This window comes from Aedes albopictus, chromosome 3, assembly GCF_035046485.1.
Source record: "Aedes albopictus strain Foshan chromosome 3, AalbF5, whole genome shotgun sequence".
Taxonomy (NCBI): Eukaryota; Metazoa; Arthropoda; class Insecta; order Diptera; family Culicidae; genus Aedes; species Aedes albopictus.
In genome coordinates this window covers 406,351,697-406,370,804 of record NC_085138.1, presented here as the reverse complement: position 1 = coordinate 406,370,804, position 19,108 = coordinate 406,351,697, and the positions used below count along the sequence as shown (strand labels likewise).

Below are 19,108 nucleotides of genomic sequence, written 5' to 3'. Positions count from 1 at the left end.
TTACCCACCGCATTAATCACTAAGCGCCGGTTTGAATGGAATGAAATTTTAAGCAAAATCCGAACATACTGCATCTAATGTATTTAAAGAAAAGGTTGATAAATAAAAATTTACATAATTAAACAAAAAATCGCAATTCATCTGTATAATTCGTGTGCTGCTTCTCTCCAACGTCACATACTCGCCAAATCATTCTCGACCTGATCAGCTCACCCTCACCTTGTCCGTTATACTCCACATTGTCTTGTGCCATCCTGATTTCCTGCAAACACAATATTTGCAGGGTTGTTGTTCGGCATTCTTGCAACAAAAAGACACGGACACCGTCTTCATTTTGAGGCTGTACAGACTGAACGAAACTTAACACTAGACAACGGACACGAAGAAAAATTCTTGCGGAAAGTGTTCATCACGGTCGGTGACGCTAATCGCACGGCCACGAGGCTTCACCATGCAAGTCCAACGTATCCTTCTGGCTTTGGCATTCTGAATCTGGATTCCTGCAGAAATCCCGGGAGAAATTCCTGGATGAAATTCCTTAACAAAACCCGGGAGAAATTTGTGAAGGAATCTCGGAAGGTATGCCTGGATTCTCCCCTTAGGAGAGGAAGGAATCCTAGGAGAAATTCCGTGAAGATCCTGGATCCTGGATGAGTCCTGGGAGGGGAGGAATTCCTGGAAATATCCCAGGAGGAGTGCATGGAGTCTTCCCGGGAGATTCCGGGAGGAATCCAGGAAGAAATTTTTATACTTATTCCGGAGGGAATCCCAGGATGAATTCTTGGAGAAATCACGGCAGGAATTCCTGAAAGAAATCTGGGGAAAATCGTGGGTGGAATCCCGGGAGGAATTCTTAGAGGAACTTCTAAGAGTAATGCATGAGGGAATTCCAGGAGGAAACTCTGGAGGAACCATGGGAAAAATTCATGGAGGATTGCATGTGAGAATCCCCGGAGGAATCCCGAGAGTAATTCATTGAAGAATTCTTGGAGGGTTTCCTAAAATTTGTGATTACTGATGATTGGTCAGATATTTGAACGTGGGTACTTGCATCTTAAGTGTCGTTAAAATGAATCGGTGAAGCTCCGATTTTTATTTAAAAAGATAAAATAATCAATTTAGCTTACATGTCAAACTTATCACAAATTGTTTGTTTCTGTCCTGTAATTTTCGGCAGCGTTGTAGATTACATTCAAAATTTCGGCTTCGACTCTATCGGCAATATGATCTGGAAACTTCGACAACTTGCATGCCACTAACTTGCCGAATGTCGCATGCTTTTCATCGGCATTGGAAGAGTTCGCCATGAACTTGTCCAATAGTGACGACATTTTGTCGTCGATTTCGTCGCCCTTTCTCTTCCTTGAGGTTGGTGTTCGCGAAGGTGTGCCTTGAGAGTCCAGCTCAAGGTGTTCCTCGACCATATCGTGGAATTCAGTGTGCTCGCTTGTGCTTGGCCCGTCGTAATTTGCCGTAGTCCTGAAAATCATAAAGCACATTGTTAATGTTTGAAGGGCATTTGAGTTAACTGAGTTAAGGATGATCAGAGAAATGAAATGTTTCTACATTTTTCCCGCATTTTATACGAGGTTCCCGATTATTTTTTGTAGAAATATAAACAGTGCTGGAAAATTCATTTCATCATATCTAAATTCAATCACTTACAGCTCATTTTCTAATATTTAAGGTAAATGATATTCAGGTTCAGCTTCTTAAATGAGCTGGAGGTGATTGAATTTAGATATAACGAAATGAAATTTTCAGCACTGAATATAAAACACGCATATAGTGGTTTCTGCTTTTAGTAGTGTTGCGTGTACGTACACGCTGCATTACACGAACACCACTTAAGTTATTGGTTGAAAATAGTAAACAAAGATCAGCTGTTCCCAGCAAAATCAAATGGGCATTTTTTCAACCAGTAGATTTGCATTAGTGTTCGTGACACCACGCTGCGAAACCACTATAGCCTCCTTTATCATTTTAATGGCAAATTAACAATTCTAATACATATTATTTCATTTCGAGATTACAGGCCCAAATAGCCGTAGCGATATGCGCGAATATATTCAGCAATCTACAATATATGACAAATATCCTTTATCCCAAGTGTCATTTATGCCAAACAGCATTATGCCAAACGCCCTTATGGAGCATATGGAATCGATTGAAAACACTATATGCTAAGACACGAAATCTGCTGATTTTTGTTGCTGATGACGGTTTCAGCATCATGACCATGATGCTGCCGAGCAATGCCTTTAAAGTGCGTTTGACAGGTCTTCTGCTCGATTGGAATGACATTAAAAGTAAATTTGGAATTTCAATTGGAACAATTCGTGTCTTTGCTAGTATCTTTAGAATCAATGCTATACTCAGCATTGCCACACCAAAAATTTTACCATCACCCAGAAAAACGATAAAAAAAGAGTAAACCAAGAATTAAATAATTTGACATTTAAGGGATAAAGAAAATTACACGGATCGCATTTGTTTCGTTCCTTAAGTTATATATTTAAGAGTACTTAAAAGTGCCATTTTTTTCAATATGCAAAATTAATCAATTGCATAATGAAGATCTACAAGAGTCTGCCAGCAAACATTTTTGCAAAGAAATCTAGAGAAATCTCTGGCAGACTCGGTGGTATTGTGGGTTTATGTTTTCATAAACGATGATTTTGACCACAATTTGTCAAACATCATTATGTGTAACACCCTCTGCATCTGCTTGATTCTGACTTAAATTCAAACTAATGCTCTCCCAGGCGTCCAAAATTTTACCATTACCCTATGTATTTCACTTTTTTGCCTGTGGTTAATGGGTTCATGTTATCTATTTTGAATGTAGAAACCGTTTGTCGATCAAATCATGAAATAAAGAGCACTTACTTCCTTTTAGCCACGTGTTCTTTTAAGAATGCCATGTGCTCCATAAACTCCCAATTATCGCCTTCGTCGATTGCCTCTGCGCCTGATCGATGACATAGATCTGCAATTTTCAATTCCTTGACGAACCGATCCCTTAATGATCTCCAACGCGTTGTTAAAGATTTAACTATAAAATAAAATATAAATATTAGTGTACAAACAGATTCAATAATCTTATAATCTTACCGTCCATGTTGAGCTCTGATCCAAGCTCTGCCCAAAGTTTGTTCCGCGTATTGTTATTTTTGTAAGCTCGCATGGTTTTGTCAAAAAGAACTTTGTGTTCTTTAACAAAAGCAATTATGCGTTCGTTAATGCTACTGATTTCCTCTTCCTGTAAAGACAAGCATATATATCATATGCAAAGATTAGCATGGTTTTCACAAATAGTTGTACATGTTTGCCTAAATGACAAATATTTAACCCTTTTGAAAGATACATCATGGTTTATTGTTTGGCTCTGTTAGTGTTTATCGAATTTTTATATACCGAAAATTTTAACTCAAAATTGGCCTTAAACCTTCCCTTTAAGGATTTCATCTCATCGCACATTCCTCCGGAAATTTCTCCTGGAATCATTAGCGTGCGCAGGAATCTTGCTTGGGGGGGATGGTGCAAGATATGATCATAGTGCAAAATAGAATCATGGTGTTACACGCAATATGAATTCCCAAGAAGGGGTTTCAACATGCTGTGGTGATAACATCGCCAATAGGTATTGGGATTCTAGAGAAGGGTCCGGATGATTTCAAGGCAATGCGGAAAATAATTCCTATCATTAATATTTACTTAAATATATAAATGTCATTGTAAAAGAATTTTAATGCTGGACAATTGTCGATGCTAGATTTGAAGATGATTTCATAAACTAAGAAGGAATTCCTAGATATAAAGTTTCTATCGGAATACTTGTTACAATCTATAAAGATACTTCCACAAATTCTTCCAGGTTTCCTTAGGGGATTCCTTAAGGGACTCCTCCACGGATTCGTTCATGAATTCCTCCAAGATTTCCTCCAGGCATTCCTCCACGGGTTCCTCCAAAAAATCCTCAAGAAAATTTTCCCGGAATCCATCCAGGGATTTCTACAGGAATTTCTCCATGAATTTCTTCGGGAATTCCTCCTTCAGGAAATCATCCATGAATTCCTCTAAGAATTAGTTAAGAAATTCATCCAAAAATCCCCCACAAATGCCTTTAGCAATTCTTCCAGAAGTTCCTTCAGACATTCCTCCAGGAAACTTCTAAAATTTCTCCAGAAATTCCTCAGCAATTTCTGAAACAAAAACCTCCAGTAATTTCTTTAGAACTTCCTTCGAGAATTCCTCCAAGAGTTTCTACCCCTGTGCACGCTAGTGCCTGGAATATCTCCAAAGGATGCTCCAGTGATTGTTCCAGTGCATTTTTCGAGCAATTTATTTTCAGGGATTCCTAAGAGAAATTTCACCTTAAATCCTTTTAGGTATTTCTGCAGGTATTCCTTCAGATTTTTTTTCAGGGATTTTTCCATATATTTCTTCGAGAATTCCGCGAGAGATTGTTCCGATAATTACATCTGGAATTATTCGAAGTATTTCCGGGGTGATTTCATCCAGGAATTCTACAGAAAATCCTATAGGAGTTCATCCAATGATTCCTTCAATAATTCGTTCAGAAATTACTGCACATATAAATTCCTACAGAATTTTTTTCAAGAATTCGTTTAGAAAGCTCTCCTGGGATTTCCTAAGAAATTCCTCATGGGATTGCTTCCGGGATTCTTCCAGGGGTTTCTTCAGGTATTTTTCCAAGACTTCCTCCAGAGATTCCCTCGAAAATTCATTCAAAGATTCCGTCAAGAATTCCTTCAGGGATTCACTCGGCAAATTTTTCTGAGATTTTTTTAGGAATAACTCAAGGGATTATTAAAAAAAATCTCCAAGGTTTCTTGGGATTCCTAGTGGACTTCCTTCTGGAAGTCATTCAGGAATTCTTGCAGGAATTCATCCGGGAATTCCTACAGAAATTGTTAAGGAATTTCTTTAGACATACCTCTTTGAGATTGCTTCCGGGATTCTTGCTGGGGTTTCTTTAAAAATTCCTTCAGAAAAATTGCTACTAGGATTCATCCAGGATTTCCCCCGAACTCTTCTTAGGATTTCTTCAGGATTTTTCCAGGAACTCCGTCTGCGATTTTTTCAGTAATTCTTCCTGAGAATTCCTCAAAAAATCCTCCTAGGATTCCTCAAGGGGTTACTCTTAGAATATCTGCAGGAATTTCATTGGGAAGTTTAAAAATTCATCCAGAGATTCTTGCAGGGATTCTTGCAGGAATTCCTTTAAATATTCCTCCAGGAATGCCTCTAGGAATATTTCTAAACAATTGACCAAAAATCCTCTAGAGATTCCTCCGGAAACTCCTCTAGATATTCCTGCGGGAATTCCTCCAGGAACTTCCTCCAGGAACTTCCTCCAGGAATTGCTCCAGGGCGTCCTCCAGGCATTTTTTCACAGATTCCTATAAGAATTACTCAAGGGAACCCTCTAGGGATTTTTCCAAGGATTCCTCTAGGACTCCCTCTACGGATTTCTGCTAGGATTTTTTCAGGGATTCCTTCACGATTTTTCCAAGAATTTCTTCTCCAGGCATTGCTTCAGGGATTTTTTCAGGAATTTTTACAGTAATCCTCCTGCCCAAATAACATTGTTAAGTCAAATCTTGAGTCAAATAGTCTAGAAGAGATTTTTAAAACCATCATAAAACTAAAATAAAAGGTATAAGGTTTTATGACGGTTCTTAAAACTTATTGGTCATCAAAACGTTACTTGGGCTGGAATTTATCTAGGAATTCCTAAAAGGATTCTTCCAGAGGTTCCTCTAATAATTGCTATTAGAAATTTCTCCAGGAATTTCTACAGTAATCCCTTCAAGAATTTATTCAGGTATTCTTTCACGGATTCCTCAAGGAATTCTACTAGGAAATCCTCCAAGAGTTCCACAAGAGATTTCTTCAAGAAAATTCAGGAAATCCTCCAGATATTCTTACAAAAATTCCTCTAGGGATTCCTCCAGAAATTGCTCTAGGGGTAATTCAAGGAATCTCTTTCATGAAACTGCAGGGAATCATTCCAGAATTCCACTAGGAAATCCTACAAGGATTCCACCTGGAATTCCTCCTAGGATTTCTACAGGGTTCCTTCCTGAATTCCTTCAAAGTTTTCTCCAGGGATTCCTGAAGGTAATGTCCAGGGAATCCTACAGGAATTTATCTAATGATTCCCCTAGGAATCGCTCCAGGTATTCCTATAGAAGTTCCTCCAGGAATTCCGCAACGAATACAACCAAAAATTCCTTTAGGAATTGCATCACAAATTCATTCAAAAATTCCTTCACGGACTTCTCAAGAAATTCATCAAGGGATGCTTCCAAGGCTTTCACTTGGTATTCTTCATGAAACTCCTTCAGGAATTCATCTACTAATTCCCCCAAAGCTTCTTCCATAAATTGTTCCCGTAACAACTCGAAGGAATTCTCTAGAGATTCCTCCAAGGATTCCTCCAGAACTCCCTAATGAATTCCTCCACGAAATCCTCCAGATTTTTTTTTTCCAGGAATTCCATCAGTCATTCCTCAAGGAATTCCTACAGAGATTTCTTTCAGGAAATACTCAAGGAATTCCTCCAGAAATTGCTTTAGGACTTTTTTTTGTTCCAGAAAATCCTCCAGCAAATACTTCCGGTATTCCTTCAGGAATTACTCCAGGAATTCCTACATGAATTCTTTTAGAAACTACTCTAGGTATTCCTCCAGATATTTGTTCAAGAAAGTTTTGAAAAAATTCCTGGAAGTATTCTTGAAGGAATTCTTGGAGAAATTCTTGAAAAAAAATTTCAAGGAATTCCTGGAGAAATTCCTAGATAGATTTTTGGTGGAATTATTGAAAGAAGTCTTGGAGGTATTGCTGAAGAAATTCTTGGAAGGGAATTCTTTAACGGATTGTTGTAGGAATTCTTGGTGGATGTCTTCCTGGAGGAATTTCTGGAGGTTTTCCTGAAGGAATCCTTGCAGGGATTCCTGGAGGATTCCTGTAGGCATTTCGGAAGAAATTTTTGAAGGATTTCCTGGAAAAAATCCTAAATTTTTCTGCACCGAAGCACCATCTTGGCGCCATTACACGAAGTGGATCTCTGCGCCATCCTTATATCTACAGTTTTGTGAAATCTTTGAATAGTGTGAACTCAATAGATTTTTAGTAATAAGTAAATGAACTAAGTATAAGTGTAATAAATTAAGCAGAAGACAATAAATTAGTGTGTGTGACAGTGTTTTCCTGAATACGATACTACTGAATTAGTGAAGGAAGATCAACCACAGCTCAATCGTTCTGGGAATATTCTTCGGACTACATTTTGACCGTTACTGCTCGCTGTGCTCTCGACATAAAATCCTAAATCCTAAATCCTAAAGGAATAGAAAAATCTCTGAAGGGAATCTTGGAAGAATTTTTGACAGAATTCTTGGAGAAATTCCTGGAAGAATTTTCGAAGAATTTTTAAGAAATTCCTGGAGGAATTATTGGAGGAACTACCGTCTACCCTCGTTGGTTTGACCCCATCTAATCTGAACACTTTTTAATTTGACCCCCGCTAATCTGCACATCGTTCAAACTTAAAGTGGTTCAAACGTCATTCTGCCCATGGAACGGGGTGAAACGGAAGGCAGAATCAAAACAAAACAGCAAAAAGGGTTACCATAAGTGCGTTTTTCAATGCCCACAGGGTTACTAGAAGTTCAAACTAAAAAATGAACACCGTTGGTTTGCATGAGGTGTCGTTCAAACCAACGGGGGTAGACGGTATAAGCAGATTTTTTTTAAGGAATGCCTGGACGGATGCTTTAATGTATTCTTAGCGAAAGTCTTGTAGGAATTCCTAAAGGAATTCTTGGAGTAATTCCTAGAGTAATTACTGAAGTTATTTTCTAGAATTTCCTCCTACGCATAGCTGTGGGAGAAATTTTTTGGATGAATTTTCAACCTTCCTTCTGCATTAAGAAAAAGTAACACATTTGGCATTAAGGGGTAAAAAATGGCCATTAACTTTGACACGCTCCCAAAAATGCATTTTTGATCCGATTTCAATTCTCTAAGGCTTAAATGAAAGATATGAGTTCCAAGAATCAGATCGTGACTAATTCGTGGCCATTCCGGGGCTTGGGCTCCTGTAACCGGTTCCGGAAGGTGCCCACAGGGGACATATACAGATTTTAGTGCAGAGGCTCGTTTCGACGATTCGAATACCGTGGTTTTTCATCTAGAATCTGAAAGGCAGCGAATTCCTTCAAAGATCCCTCATGAGATTTTCCAGGAATTCTTCAAGAACTTCTCTAAAACTTCTAAAGAGATTCCCCAATGAATTCCTCCAAAAAATCCTGCAGGAATTTCTCCATAAATTCCTCAGAGGTTCGTCCAAAAATTCTTCCAAGGATTCCTTCAGGGATTCCTCCAGGAATTCCTTCAAGTATTCCACTAGGAATTCTTTCAAGAACTCCTCCAGGAATTCCTTCAAACACACTTCCAGGAATTTTTTTAAGGATTTCTACAGGAATTTCTTCGAGGATTCCTTCAAGAGTTCTTTCGAGCATTCCTCCAGGAATTCCTTCAAGGATTCCTCCAGGAATTCCTTCAAAGATTCGTCCTGGAATTCCTTCAAGGATTTCTCCAGGAATTTCTTCAAGGATTTCTCCAGGAAATTCCTTCAGGATTCCTTCAGGAATTCCTTCGAGCATTTCTCCAGGAATTCTTTCAAAGATTCCTCAGGAAATTCCTCCAAGGATTCCTCCAGGAGTTCCATATATGAGATAAGGATTTTTGAGCTAGAAGGGCCATTTTATTTTTCTATGACACGCAGATTTTTCTCACAAATTTTGTATGGGATACAGATTTTTATAAAGAGTGATACAGATTTTCCAAAAAATCATCTGGCATCCCTGCTCCAGGGATTCCTTCAAGGATTTCTCCAGAAAATTCCTCCAAAGATTCTTCCAGGAATTTCTTCAAGGATTCCTCCAGGAATTCCTTCAAGGATTCCTCCAAGAATTTCTTCAAAAATTCCACAGGGAATTCTTTCAAGGATTCCTCTAAGAATTCCATCAAGCATTCCTCCAGGAATTCCTTCAGGGATTTTTCCAGGAATACTTTAAAGGATCCCCCCAGGAATTCCTTCAAGGATTCCTCCAGAAAATCCCTCCAAGGATTCCTCCAGGAATTCCTTCAAGGATTCATCCAGGAATTCCTTCAAAGATTTCCCCAGGGATTCCATCAGAAATTCCTCGAGGAATTCCTCCAGGAATTCCTTTATGTATTCTTTCAGAGTCCTAAAAAATCGTCTAAGGATTTCTACAGCTGTTTCTCCAGAGATTCCTCCAGGAATTGCTCCATGAATTCCTCTAGAGGTTCGTCCAAAAATTCCTTCAAAGATTTCCAGAAGAAATAGCTGGAGTAATCCTTGAAGGAATTTCTGGAGGCATCCCTGGAAGTATTCCTGAATGAGTCTCTGGAGGAATTTCTGGAGGAGTTCCTATAGGAATTCCTGGAGGATTTCTTAGTGAATTTCCTGAAGGAATCCTCACCGTAATACCTGAAAGAATCCCTAGAGGATTTCCTGGAGGAATCTCTGGCGGAATTCTTCAAGAAATTCTTGGAGGACTTCCTGCAGGAATTCTTGGAGGAATTCGTTAAGGAATACCTAAAGAATTCTTTGGAGAAATTCCTGGAGAAATTGCTAGAGCAACCCTGAAGGAATCCTTGGAGGAACATCTGAAAAAAAAAATCCCGAGGAAAGCCGTGAAGGAATTCCTCGACAAATCCCTGAACGAATTCTTGGAGGATTCCCTGAAAAAATGTCTGTAAGTATTCTTGGAGGAATCCGTTGAGGAATTTTTGAAGGAATCTTTGGAGGAATTCCTAGAGGAAACCCTGGAGGATTTCTTGGAGGAATATCTGGAGGAATTCCTGGAGGAATCCTTGGTTGAATCTATGGAGGATTTCCCAATGGCATTCTTGGAAGCATTCCTGAAGGAATCCTTGGAGGAATTCCTGGAGGAATCCCTGGAGGAATTCATAGAGATATCCGTGGAGAAATTGCTGGAGGAATCCCTGGAAAATATCTGTGAGAATTCCTGCAGGTACCTTTGGAGGAATCTCTGGAGGAGAACCTGGAAGAATTCCTGGAGGTATCCCTGGAGGAATTTTTGGTGAAATCTCTGAAGGAATCCCTGGAGGAAATCTTGGAGGAATTTGTGAAGGTATTTCTGAAGGAATCCTTGGAAAAATTCCTGGATGAATCTCTGGGGGAATTCCTGGAGGAATCTTTGCCAAAACGTCTTGAAGAATTCCTGGAAGAGTCCCTGGAGAAATTCCGAGAGGAATCCCTGGAGGAATTACTGGAGGAATCCCTGGAACAATATCATGAGGGTATCTTTGGAGGATTTCCTGGAGAAATCCCTGGAGGAATTCCTGGCGGTATCCCTGGAAGAATCCCTGGAAAAATTACTGGAGGAATATCTGGAGAAATTCCTGAAGGAATCCCTGGATGATTTCTTGGAGGAATCACTTGAAATTCCCGGAGAAATTCTTAAAGGCATTCTTGGAAATTTTTAAAGGGATTCCCTGGAGGATTTCTGGGAGGTACTCTGGAGAAGTTCCTGGAAGAATTCTTGGAGGAATTCATGAAGGAATCCTTCGAATAATTCCTGGTGAAATCCCTGGAGGAATTTTTGGAGGAATCTCTGCAGGAATCCTTAAAGGAATCCCTAAAGAAATTCTTAAAGGAATTCGTGAAGAAATTCCTGAAGGAATCCTCGGAGAAATTCCTCGAGGTATCTCTGGAGGAACTTCTGGAAGAATTCCTGAAGAAATCCCTGGACGAATTTCTGGAAAAATCCTTGAAGGAATTTATGGAGGAATCCCTGAAAGAATGTCTGTGAAAATACCTGGGGGTATCTATGGAGGAACTCCTGGAGGAATCACTGGAGCAATTCCTGTAGGAATTCCTGGAGGTATCCCTGGAAGAATTCCTTTGGGATTCCCTGGAGGAGTATTAGGAGGAATCTCTGCTGGAATTCCTGAAGGAATCCCTGGAGGAATGTCTGAAGGAATCCTTGGAGAAATTCCTGGAGGATTCCCAGAACACAAACGATGATAGATCCAGTAGGTCTTAAGAAAATGAATTCCTGAGTAGTTTGGATGACCTAGATAACCCGATTCGTATACCATGAATTTTCTAGGGGTGCTTTGAGGCTTTTTTAGTATCGTAGACTAATAGCTTTGGGATGGAAACCTCGACAGACTATAATGGGTAGTGATACATTACATGTCAAGGATCCTTCAAAACTATTGATGATTAGCAAAACGATTAAATTTGAGCGAAAACATGTACAATTTATTAAATAAATACAAAAAGAAGCCCCTTGACTTTAACCCTTCTTCGACATTTTGACCCAAACCGTACACTACGCCAGCGAGGGTATAATCACAAACTCATTTTGTGATAAAATGTTTCAAAACAACGAAGATATTGCATTTTTACCAAAAGAAAATTATCCCGGGTGTAAATCTTGACAAAAATCCTAGTGAATTTCCTGGAGGAATCCATGGAGGAATTCCAGGAAGAGTTCCGGGAGAAATTCCTTCAGGTTTTTTTTGCAGGAATCCGTGGAGGAATTCTGGTTTCTGGCAGACATCATTCGTTGAGGTTTTTTTTCCAGAATTAATTTCAGGAGAAGTCTCTGGATGAATTTCTGGAGCGTTTACTAAAGGGATTTGTGGAGGAATTATTCGAGAAATTTCTGGTGAAATATATGATTCATCCTGGAGAAATTTCTGAAGGAATTCTGGAGAAATTTTTCGAGGATATTCTAAAGAAATTCACTAAAGAATCCCTAAAGGAATTCCCGAAGAAATTCCTGGAAAACCCCTGGAGAAATTCCTGAAGGAATACGTGGAGGATTTTTGAGGAATATCTGAAAAAATCATTGATCAATCCCTGGAAGAATTCCTGAAGAAATTTTTGAGAGAAATTCTTAGAGGAATTGCTGGAGTAATTCTTGGAAGAGCTCCGGGAGAAATTTCTTAAGAATTTTCTGGAGAAATCCGAGGAGAAAATCCTCGAGGAATCCCTGCAGAAATTCCTGGAGGTATTTCAGAAGAAATTTCTGAAGGAATTTTTGGAAGAATTAATGGAGCAATTCCTGGAGGAATTCGCGAAGAAATTCTTTGAGATATTCTGAATAAATATTCTGGGTTTCCTGGAGGAATTCCTGGAAAACTTCCTGGAAGAATTCATGGAGGAACTTCTGAAGAAATTCCTGGCGAAATTCTTGGAAGAACCCATTAAGGAATTCCTGGAAGAGTTCCGGGAAACATTCCTTTAAAATTCTCTGGAGGAATTTTGGCAGAAATTCCTAGAGAATTTTCTGGAGGAATTCCTGGATTTCAGAATGAAGAAGTTCATGGATAAATCCCTGGATGAAATCCTGAAAACACCCTTGAGAATTTCTTGGAGGAGTTCCTGGAGGAATTTTTCGAGGAACTCCTAGAAGAGTTCCGGGAGAAATTCCTTTAGGACTTTCTGCAGGAATCCTGGAGGAATCCCTGGAGAAAATATTGGAGGAATTCTGACAGACATTCCTTGAGAATATTTCATAGAAGATATTTTAGGAGGAGTCTCTGGAGGAATTCCTGGAGTATTTACTGAAGGAATTAGTTGAGAAATTTCTGGAGAAATATGAGCCTTCCTGGAGAAATTTCTGAAAGAACACCTCGAGAAATTTCTGAAGGAAAGCCTGGAGAAATTTTTCGACCAATTTCTGAAGAAATTCATTAATGAATCGCTAAAGGAATTTCCGAAGAAATTCCTGGAATAAATCCAGGAGAAATTCCTGGAGGAATCCGTGGAGGATTCCCTGTAGGAATTTTTCGCGGAGTTTCTAGAGGAATTTTTAAAGAAAAAGTTCCGGGAGACATTTCTTTCGAAATTTCTGGAGGAGTTCTAGCTGAAATTCTTAGAGGATTTTCATAAGGAATTCATGGAGGAATTTCTGGAATTCTTTCTCGAGAATTGTCTGAAACAATTCCTGTAAAAAATCCTGAAGTAATTCCTTGGGAGTTTCCTGGACGAATTTCTGGAATTCTTTCTCGAGAAATGTCCGATACAATTCCTGGAAGAATTCCTGAAGAAATTTCCTGGAGCAATTTCAGGATGAATTCCTGGAAAATTTCAGTGAGAAATTCCTTTAGGATTTGTTGGAAGAATCCGTGGAGCAATTCCTGAGGGAAATATTCGAGGGATTCTGGCAGACATTTCTACAGGAGCAGAAATATCAGGAGGAATTCCTGGAGAACATTTTGGAGGTATATCTGTAGGAATTCCTGGAGTATTCACTGAAAGAATTCCTGGAGGTACTATTTGAGGAATTTCTGGATAAATATATGAGGATTCCTGGACAAAATCTGGGAAGAGTTCCGGGAGATTTTTTTTTAATTTTCCGGAGAAATCCGTGGAGAAATTAGTAGAGGATTTTCTGGAGGAATATTCAGAGGAATTCCTGGAGTAATTACTGGAAGAGCTCCGGGAGAAATTTCTTAAGGATTTTCTGGATAAATCCAAGGAGGAAATCCTGGAGAAAATCCTACAGAATTTCTGGAAGAACTTCTGTAGAAATTCCTGGAGGTATTTCAGAAGGAATTTCTGAACGAATATTTGGAATTCTCAAAGCAATACTTTGAGATATTTTTAGGGAAATATTCTGAGCTTCCTGGAGGAATTTCTGAATACATTTCTGGCGAAATTCCTGGAAGACTCAATGGAGGAACTCTTGGAAGAGTTGCGGAAGACATTTCTTTAGAAATCTTTGGAAGAATTCTGGCAGAAAATCCTAAAGGATTTCTGGAGGAATTCCTGGAGGTAATTCTGAAGGAATTTTAGGAGAACATTATGGAGAAATTCCTGGAAGAATTTCTGGAGCAATTTTTCAAGAAATTCATGGATAAATCCATGGAGGATTTCCTGAAGAAATTCCTTCAGAATTTTCTGGAGGAATTTCTCGAGGAATTCCTGGAAGAGTTCTGGGAGAAATTCCCTTAGGATTTTCTAGAGGAATCAGTAGAACAATTTGTGGAGGAAATATTAGAGGAATACTGACAGAGATTCCTAGAGGATTTTTCCTAGAAGAAATTTCAGGTGGAATTCCTGGAGTATTTACTAAAGATTTTTCTGGAGGAATTTTTTGATGAATTTTTGGAGAAATTTACGAGGCTTCCTGGATAAATTTCTGGAAGAATGTTTGAACAAACTCCTCGAGGACTTTCTGAAGGAATACTTGAAGAATTTATTAAGGAATTTCTAAAGAAATTCATTAATGAATCCCTAAAGAAATTCCTGAGAAAATTCCTGGAAAAAATCCTGGAGAAATTCCTGGAAGAATCCATGAAGAATTCCCTGGAAGAATTCCTGGAGGAATTCTTAGAGGATTTTCTGGAGGAATTTTTGAAGGAATTTCTGGGATTTTTGAAGAAATTCATGGATAAATCGCTGGGGGAATTCTTAAAGAAATTCCTTGATAATTTCCTGGAGCAATCTATGGAGTAATCCTTGGAAGAATTTCTCGAGGAATTCCTGGAAGAGTTCCGGGAAAAAATCCTCTAGGATTTGCTGGAGGAATCCGTGGATCAATTCCTGGAGAAATTCTGGCAGAAATTTTAGGAGCAATTCTTGGACTATTACTGGAGAAGTTCCTGGAGGAATTATTTGAGGAATTTCTGGAGAAAGAAATTTGTGGAGAAATGTCTGAAGCAATTCCTTGAAACATTTCTGAAATCATTCCTAGAGGAATTTCTGGAGGAATTTTTTGACGATTTTCTGAAGAAATTCATTAATGAATCCCTGGAGGAATTCCTGAAAAAATCCTGGAGAAATTCCTGGAGTAATTCCTGGAAGAGTTTCGGGAGAAATCTCTTTAGGAATTTCTTGAGGAATCCGTTGCGTGCTAAGATCGAAATAAGTGTAGAATTAGCATTTCAGGGCAAACATGTCTAAAGGTCCTATCTGCAGAAGAGAGGCTCTCTTTGGTTTCCCTCTCTTTCGTTAATATCTCAGCTATTTATTTGTATTATGATTGTCTCCTTGCATTGAACGATGGTCAAAACAATCGTCTTTTGATTTGTACTGCAAAAATAGTTGAAAAGTGCACCATTACATTGCAATAATTGAAAGAGAGAGTGAACAAAGAGAGCCTCTCAAATGCAGATAGGACCTATTGAAATATTTGGCCTGATTTAAGTTAAAATACACGTTAATACAAACAAAAAAAAAAGATCGAAATTACATTAAAAACAGCTTTTGAATTTAGTGCTCGAGTCGAAATATTACCATGAGTAGAGGTCATCGGGACCGTACTCTGCATGCTTGAAAATAGTTTTAAACAAAATGAGCTGTTAATAAATTAATATAAATGGGTTAATATGTTTTATGCAATTCAGTGTCATAATTTACATTTTATATAATCCATTTTGGTACCATAATGGCCATTTTTTCCGAACTGGCTCATTATGCAACTGAAATGAGTTGCATAATGAAAAATAGTTGTATAATGTTCATAATGCAACTCATTTGAGTTGCATTATGAACATTATGCAACTCAAATGGGTTGCATTATGAAAAAAATCATTGCATAAAATTTTGTATGGAACTCGTTGCAAAACTCGGTTTTTTCAACACTCTTCGTATTTATCCAACTCGGCAAGCCTCGTTGGATAAATGTATACGACTCGTGCTGAAAAAATCAACGTTTTGCAACTCGTTACATGAATAACTATATATGTGCAAATGGTTTATAATTATGTGTCCGGAACTAATGTTCCACGAGAAATGGATAAATAGATCCAGTACAATTCCCTTCCGGAACAATTGGTGTTGGGCCATGAGGAACAATCTACTATAACTATCGAAGGCTGATCAAGGTCCCTGCTGGACAATGACAGTCTCGATAAAAGAACGACGATGTACGTTCAGCTTGAAAAGCTGAATTTTTCAGGTAAATCAAATTATTATTGCATAATAAAATAATAAGCCTATATTGCCGAAGGGCTAGGCATTCAATTATTCATCCATACCGCGGAAAGTGAGTGAATTCGATTCCTAGTTCGGTACTCGATAGGATTTTAGGGATTATCTGAAATAGCAAATTTTCCCGACTTAACTGGGAAAGTGATTATATAACGCTAAGCCGAGGAGCAGGTTTGGTTCTAGTAGTGTTTTACGCCAAGAAGAAAAAAAGTACAATTTAAATGGTTTCAACAGCCGTCTCGCGTTCAATATCATACAGGCGAAAATACGTGATTGATGAAGAAAAAGTAATCATTGTATTTTACGGCCAAGAGGACGTCATGCAAAAACTGTCCACAACTCCTCTGTCCAAAATCCCCTCCTCTATGTCAAACTTTTTGTATGAGAAATTTGATCAACCCGCTTCCCTCTAAAAGCGTGAAGTATTAATGGATGTTTCCCTAGAGGTGCACATTCAATTATGACCATTTTCTGCCAATGCACCCACCGGAAATCGAACCTAGTTCTGCCAGTGTGGCCTTGTTGCCCGCTCCTTTACAGCTTCGAGTAGTATGTGAATTGTACTTACGTTATTTTCTGGGTTATTTTCCGTTGTATCCTCCATTGGAATGAACTGCAGGCTCCGTTGTTCACAAAATTACCTGTAATTGAAAGAAATAAACGAATACAAGATATAATCCACATAGTATTTAAGGATTTGTTGTGACCGAGAGTGGAGGCGAAAGAGGCTCAAATCTCCCGGAAAGTGGTGCATGTCATCGTCGAATCATCCGAATCATTTCTGGGAGGAATGCCAAACATCAAGGATGCAGTGTCACAACACCACACTCGGTTCAAAATCGAGCTTTTTGCTGGCGTTTAAGCATTCCCCCAGACAGCTAGCATTTGATTTAACACTTTAAACATCATAATCCTACTTACCATTCGCAATTCGGATCGGGAGCTGCTAAAAAAAACTGCGGAAACGAGGAAAGTTTCAGCCCGCGGTGATTCTCGCTCTGAAAAATGAATCAAAACAAACACTTTTTCCGCAAAGTCAAGCGCAAGATTTGAAAAGTGTCAAATCATGCGGTCGACTTTGCGGCCGAGCTTGCGTTTAGTACAGTTTAGTACCAAGCCGCAAACTCAATCCGGATGCATTGTGCGTTGACGCATAAAATCGCGTGCATTTAAAATAGATGTCAAAAAACCGGATTGTCAACCGGATCCATTGTGCTCCGGCCTTCAGAGTTGACCGACGAGTACACTATTTATCGTTGTGATCGAAGCCCTGCCACAAGTCAACATGAGCGTGGTGGTGGAGTGTTGATCGGTGTGAGACGACACTTGCAGAGCAATACCGTACAAGTTGATAACGCCACGGGGATGCTACGGTGATCTGATTTTGTTGCCGCTTATCATGCGCAACCAGTGCTCACTAATACCAACATTCACTTAATACAGCAGCGGGAGAAAATAAGGAAAAACGCACTTTGTCGAACAAAGTTTGCGAAAAGAGGTGTTGTGTGTCTTTTTACAAGCAATTCTAACTCTCTGTAGAAACTTTACCTAAACATCTACATTCTGAAATTGAAAATTATCAATTAATGCCGCTTTTTCAAGATCAACACTTTTATTAGATCTAATGTGATGTAAGCGTTTTGCACCGATATCCCTCGTAAAAAGGTAAACATTCAAATTTTACGACTGTGTTGGTGAATATTTTGACTGGAGCATAAATTTATGCTCCACGTAAGGAGGCACAATCCAACCTGTCAAACTCTATAGTGAAAAAATAGGTTGCCGTCCCCTTGTAACGCAGATCAGCTGGAACAAGTCGTTGTGCGTGTGGTTGAGGGAAACAGAGCTCTTTTCCTGTGTACCGTTTACCTCCCTCCCAACACTGATCCAACCGATTATCAACGACACGCAACTTGTGTTTCAAACATTTGCAATCAAATGAATGATCATGACAAGATTATTGTGATAGGAGACTACAATTTGCCACGGTTACACTGGGACTTTGATGACGATATTGGATGTTTCATCCCTACCAATGCTAGCTCTGAACAAGAGACATCATTGGTCGAGACGATTCTCGCATCGGGACTGCTGCAAATCAATCACTTGATGAAAGACAATGGAACATTGCTGGATTTGGTCTTTGTGAATGATCCCGAGAACTGCGAAATTTTTGAGCCGCCTTCACCGTTATTGAAAGTAGATGATCACCATAAGCCCTTTGCGATCAAGCATGCTGTACAGCAAACGACAACTACAAATCAAGAGGAAGAGTACTACTACGATTTTCGCACGTGTGATTTCGAAGAATTGAATAGGACTTTTTCAACAATCAACTGGACGGAGATTCTAATGACTGGATGACTCGATGAAGCCGTTAGCAAATTTTATTTGGAACTGGACACGGTTATTCATTTGAATGTTCCGTTGCGGAAACGTGTGATTCGTGCCGATAACAAGCAGCCTTGGTGGAATCGCGAGCTACGGAACCTGCGAAATCGTTTACGGAAGGCTCGCAAGCGATATTTTCGTACGAGAGATGACGACCAGAAAGCAGTAGTGAGGGAATTAGAGCGCCAATTCAACTCTCTGAACCAAGCCTGCTTCAGGTCGTACGTTTCCCGCGTCGAAAGTGATTGCAAGGGAAATCCACAGCAGCTTTGGAGATACATTCGCCAGCGAACTTCGACCCACGGAATACCTCGTAACGTCTTCTACAGGAGTACCACAGCTGCGTCACCGATCGAGTCTGCAAGTTTATTCTCGTGTTTCTTTCAAAGCGTGTCAAGTAACAACTCTCCACCTTTGAATGAGCAATACTTGAACAATCTGCAGATGTACAATCTCAACATACCGTTAGTTTCTTTTACTGAGGATGACGTTAGGAAGGAGTTCTCCCGCATCGACGATTCGAAAGGTTGCGGACCGGACAAACTACAACCTTCTCTTTTTAAGGCCTGCTGCTCCTCATTAGCTTTCCCTGCCTCGCTGCTCTTCAACCGTTCACTGAGAGAAGGGAATTTCCCTGAACTGTGGAAGATGGCGGCTATTACTCCAATTCATAAAACTGGTGAC

The 19,108-nt window shown here is 39.3% G+C and overlaps 1 protein-coding gene across 1 annotated transcript; it reads right to left on the bottom strand.

Annotated features, from left to right (window-relative positions):
• Positions 1 to 1,059: 1,059 nt before the first annotated feature.
• On the bottom strand, positions 1,060 to 17,264 carry LOC109428118 (uncharacterized). Its single transcript, XM_062856173.1, has 5 exons — positions 16,955 to 17,264; positions 16,602 to 16,674; positions 3,115 to 3,262; positions 2,890 to 3,055; positions 1,060 to 1,479 (listed from the first exon to the last, which is right to left on the bottom strand). The coding sequence occupies exons 2-5, from the start codon at positions 16,635 to 16,637 to the stop codon at positions 1,140 to 1,142; spliced, it is 690 nt and encodes a 229-aa protein (XP_062712157.1). The 5' UTR covers positions 16,638 to 16,674; positions 16,955 to 17,264; the 3' UTR covers positions 1,060 to 1,139.
• Between the last annotated feature and the right edge of the window lie 1,844 nt (positions 17,265 to 19,108).

Coding starts and splice junctions, on each gene's coding strand:
- LOC109428118 (XM_062856173.1), bottom strand. CDS start 16,637: ATGGAGGATACAACGGAAAATAACCCAGAAAATAAC. Junction 3,056..3,114: donor ATCAGAGCTCAACATGGACG/GTAAGATTATAA, acceptor TTTATTTTATAG/TTAAATCTTTAACAACGCGT. Junction 1,480..2,889: donor GAACACGTGGCTAAAAGGAA/GTAAGTGCTCTT, acceptor TATGATTTTCAG/GACTACGGCAAATTACGACG.